We start from the raw sequence: 3442 nt of genomic DNA, 5'->3' as shown, positions 1-3442 counted from the left end.
CTAAGTTGTCTCATTGATTCTATGTATGTATGTGAATGTGTGCATGTGTGCTTGTGTGTAGACATCTATTTCTATATATTCATGACGGTCAATTCTAATGGTAAATCACTGAAGTTCGATTATGGAGATTTTTGGTTCAAATTATAATATTCTATTTCGCCTGATATGTGAGGTTAATAATGGGTTGTATGTATCCCAAATGTTTCCTCTTAGATAGTTCCAAATGACTTGGCCTAGATGAGTTCTCAATTAAAAAAGAAAAAAGGAAAAAAAAATCCATTTGTACATTTTGATGAAAATTGAAAAATATATTTATCAAATGAGTATGTATATAGCATGGGCAGCATTTGAATACATAAAGATTACCAATGGTACGACAAATCTATATTGCTACCAATTCGGTGTGGACTCTACAATAAATGCATTTATTTATTTTTTATTTTTTTCAATTTAGTGAAAAGGATGACTACCTTGACGCTTCTTCTCTACCCATGAAGGAGACAACACGGGACTCATCTCATACTCCATGATCTTCATCTTCAAATCACTGTGGTCCATTCTGCCATCAGAGCAAATCTTCCTCTCATCAGGCAAAATCTTAATCCTCCAAACCTTAAAAGTTTGATCCAAACTTGCACTGTACACCAAAAACCCCATCACCACTTTCTCTATCTCCAAAGATGCAGCCAAAAACCTCACTGGCCCTCTATGACCATCCAACACTGCAAGACACTCATGGAAGCAACTGCCTTCCTCCCTCCTCCAAACCCTAATCGTCGTGTCCTCGGACCCACTAAAAATCAACTTCTCAATCGCCACCAAGCAAAGGACTTCAAAACGATGACCTTGTAAGAACCCTCCATGGTTGAACCTACTGGATAACTTCTCTTTTTCCCAAAAATTTATGAACCCATCTACGGATCCCGAGTAAAGAAAGCAAGAGGTGAGTGAGGTGCTTAATGCCAAGGTATTGACCGGTGACGGTTGGGACTTGAGTGTCATGGTGAGAGTATGAGAGCTCTGTCCATATACTCTCCTCCAAATCCTCACTGAACCATCAGATGAACAAGTGAATACACACCCATCTTCTTGATTCACCACAATTGCATTGACATTGTCATCATGAGCCACAAATGAGTTCACGGCTCGACCGTCCGATATCCTCCAAACCTTGACAGTTTTGTCCCATGACCCGGTGTATAAAAGTCCCTCTGCATGGTAATAAGCCATGCAAGAGACACAGTCCTTGTGTTGATTTCCACTAACCCTAGGAAACAATAGAAATGAGCTTTTTCTAGGTAGGGTTCGGACTTTTTTTGACCTAAAACTCTCTGAAGTAGTGATATTCCATACTCTAACCTTGTAGTCTTTGTGTGAAGTGAAGAGCATGTTTCCATAAGCTAACATGGCTCGGACTTCACCGGAGCTTGCCTTGAGGTAGCCTCTCTCCATGCAGTCCGGCTGCCGCCAAACGCGGATGCGGCTGCTAATGGAGCCGGTGAAGACGAGGCCACGGGAGGCGGCAATCGAGTAGATGTTGCCGTCATGGCGGCGGAGAGAAGCGATGCAGTGGTGGAGGAGGGAGGGGGAGGGAGTTTGGAGAGGGGAGAGAGTCCAGGGTGAGTCTGGGCTAGGTGGTGGCATGAGTGAGTACATTGAGGCAGTTGTTGAGGGTGTGGAAGGCCTTGTAGGGCTACAATGGATGTCTTGTTCAGACATTTCTTGGAGGGTTTTGAAGGAGAGGTGAGTTGGTGATTGTATGGCTTTCCTCTCTTCATCTATGAAGCTGCATAGATTTCTCTTGCCATAGTGCTCCATGGTGGAGAGCGAGAGCGGGAGGGAGGAGGAGGAGGAAGAGGAGTGTGAGGAGTAAGCTTTGTGACTTGTGAGAGCATAGGATATAAATACAGTAAAAAGTACAGGATACAGATGAAGTAAAAATGTGTACAAAATTCATACCCAAAAATATACTAAACAAAATAACATGTAAGGTTCTAATTCAACACTTGTATAATAGAGTTCACATCTTGAATGAATGTGGATAACTATTGAATTTTTCTAACAATTTTTTTTTTGGGTACAGGTTTTGAGTCTTTAATATTACCCATATAAAATAAAGGAGTTGTATTAATAAGCTTATTAGTCATTATAGATTTTTTTGTATGTGTGTAATCTACACCAGGTAATAATTTCTTTTTTGACAAATTATTAAGCTACATTGCTAGAAGATATTGTTGACATTATATTAATGTACAAATCATGAACATAATAAGGGCTTATAGACGTTGTATTTTTGGCACCATTTGAAGGCCCCAAGTCATGACAAATATTAATTCAATAAATAAATAACAATAATAATATTATTATAATCAAATTTTTATATTATGTTTGATTTATCATGTAAGTTGTCAACTACATTATAGACGTAAGCGGAGGGACAAATTAAAAGTAATATTGATAATTTATATGATAAATCAAATATAATATATAAAAGTATATCATTATACCAATCATTTCAATCCAAAACAAGTCTGTTCATTTCAACAGAAAAATAAATAAAAAAATGAAAAAAATAAAATAAAATAAAAAATGAATGAATGAATGAGAAAATGAACAAATTAATAGTCCTAGGGATTTACAGCTAAGAACTTTTAATAATGTGATGAGATACCCTTCCAATTTGATGTTCCAAAATGGGTAAGTACTTTGAAAGATTAGGAAATGCTAAATAAAGTTTTTTTTTTTAAAATATTTTTTTAATGAATTTAATTATATTGATAATATTTTTATGTTCAAGACTTCAAAGGAGTACTTCAAGAATATGAGGGAGGTTGAGGGCATTATAGATGATGCTTGGATTTTGTATCTCAGAATCTGTGTATCTTTGTTTTTGTTTTTGTTTTTTTTTTTTTTTTTGTTTTTTTGTTTTGGTAAACTGTGTATCTTTGTTTTTAATGTACTCTTAATCATTCATATGTTGTAGTGCAAAAAACAAGATATAAGAATCACACGCATGATCGTGCAACTAGGAGTATTAAGACAAATGGACTAGTAATTTAGGAACAAGAATACCATGCTGATTGAGAATATATTCTATTGAGAACAATTATATATCACCTGTTTATTTCAGGCTTTTATATCGCAAATCTAATTTCTTAATAATTATCTTAAACAAGAAAACTAATTATAAATATCTATGTACGAGATATATAGGCTGTTGTCAGTTTTTTTGACTTTCGAAGGTTAGTATTGTAATTTTAAGCATGCCAGTAAGGATCAATTAGTCCTTACAGAAGATTAATTGCCAACCAATTATCAAACGGTTGTGTTTCAATTCTTTCAGTCTCAATGAAAAAGATTTTTACTAGTGGCTTGTTTAGGAGAATTTAGTAAACAACAATTAAATGAAAAACAATTGCAGCATTTCATTAAGTAAAAGTGA

At 35.5% G+C, this 3442-nt stretch overlaps 1 protein-coding gene across 1 annotated transcript; it reads right to left on the bottom strand.

The window, feature by feature from the left end:
- Positions 1–406: 406 nt before the first annotated feature.
- On the bottom strand, positions 407–1855 carry LOC145805824 (protein JINGUBANG-like). The gene has a single exon (XM_082901034.1). It carries the CDS (start codon positions 1816–1818, stop codon positions 451–453), a length of 1368 nt encoding a protein of 455 aa, XP_082757160.1. The 5' UTR covers positions 1819–1855; the 3' UTR covers positions 407–450.
- Positions 1856–3442: the final 1587 nt, after the last annotated feature.

The sequence above is a fragment of the Camellia sinensis genome, chromosome 13 (assembly GCF_055761805.1).
Source record: "Camellia sinensis isolate YWXY chromosome 13, ASM5576180v1, whole genome shotgun sequence".
Taxonomy (NCBI): domain Eukaryota; kingdom Viridiplantae; phylum Streptophyta; class Magnoliopsida; order Ericales; family Theaceae; genus Camellia; species Camellia sinensis.
This window is presented reverse-complemented; position numbering and strand designations above follow the sequence as displayed.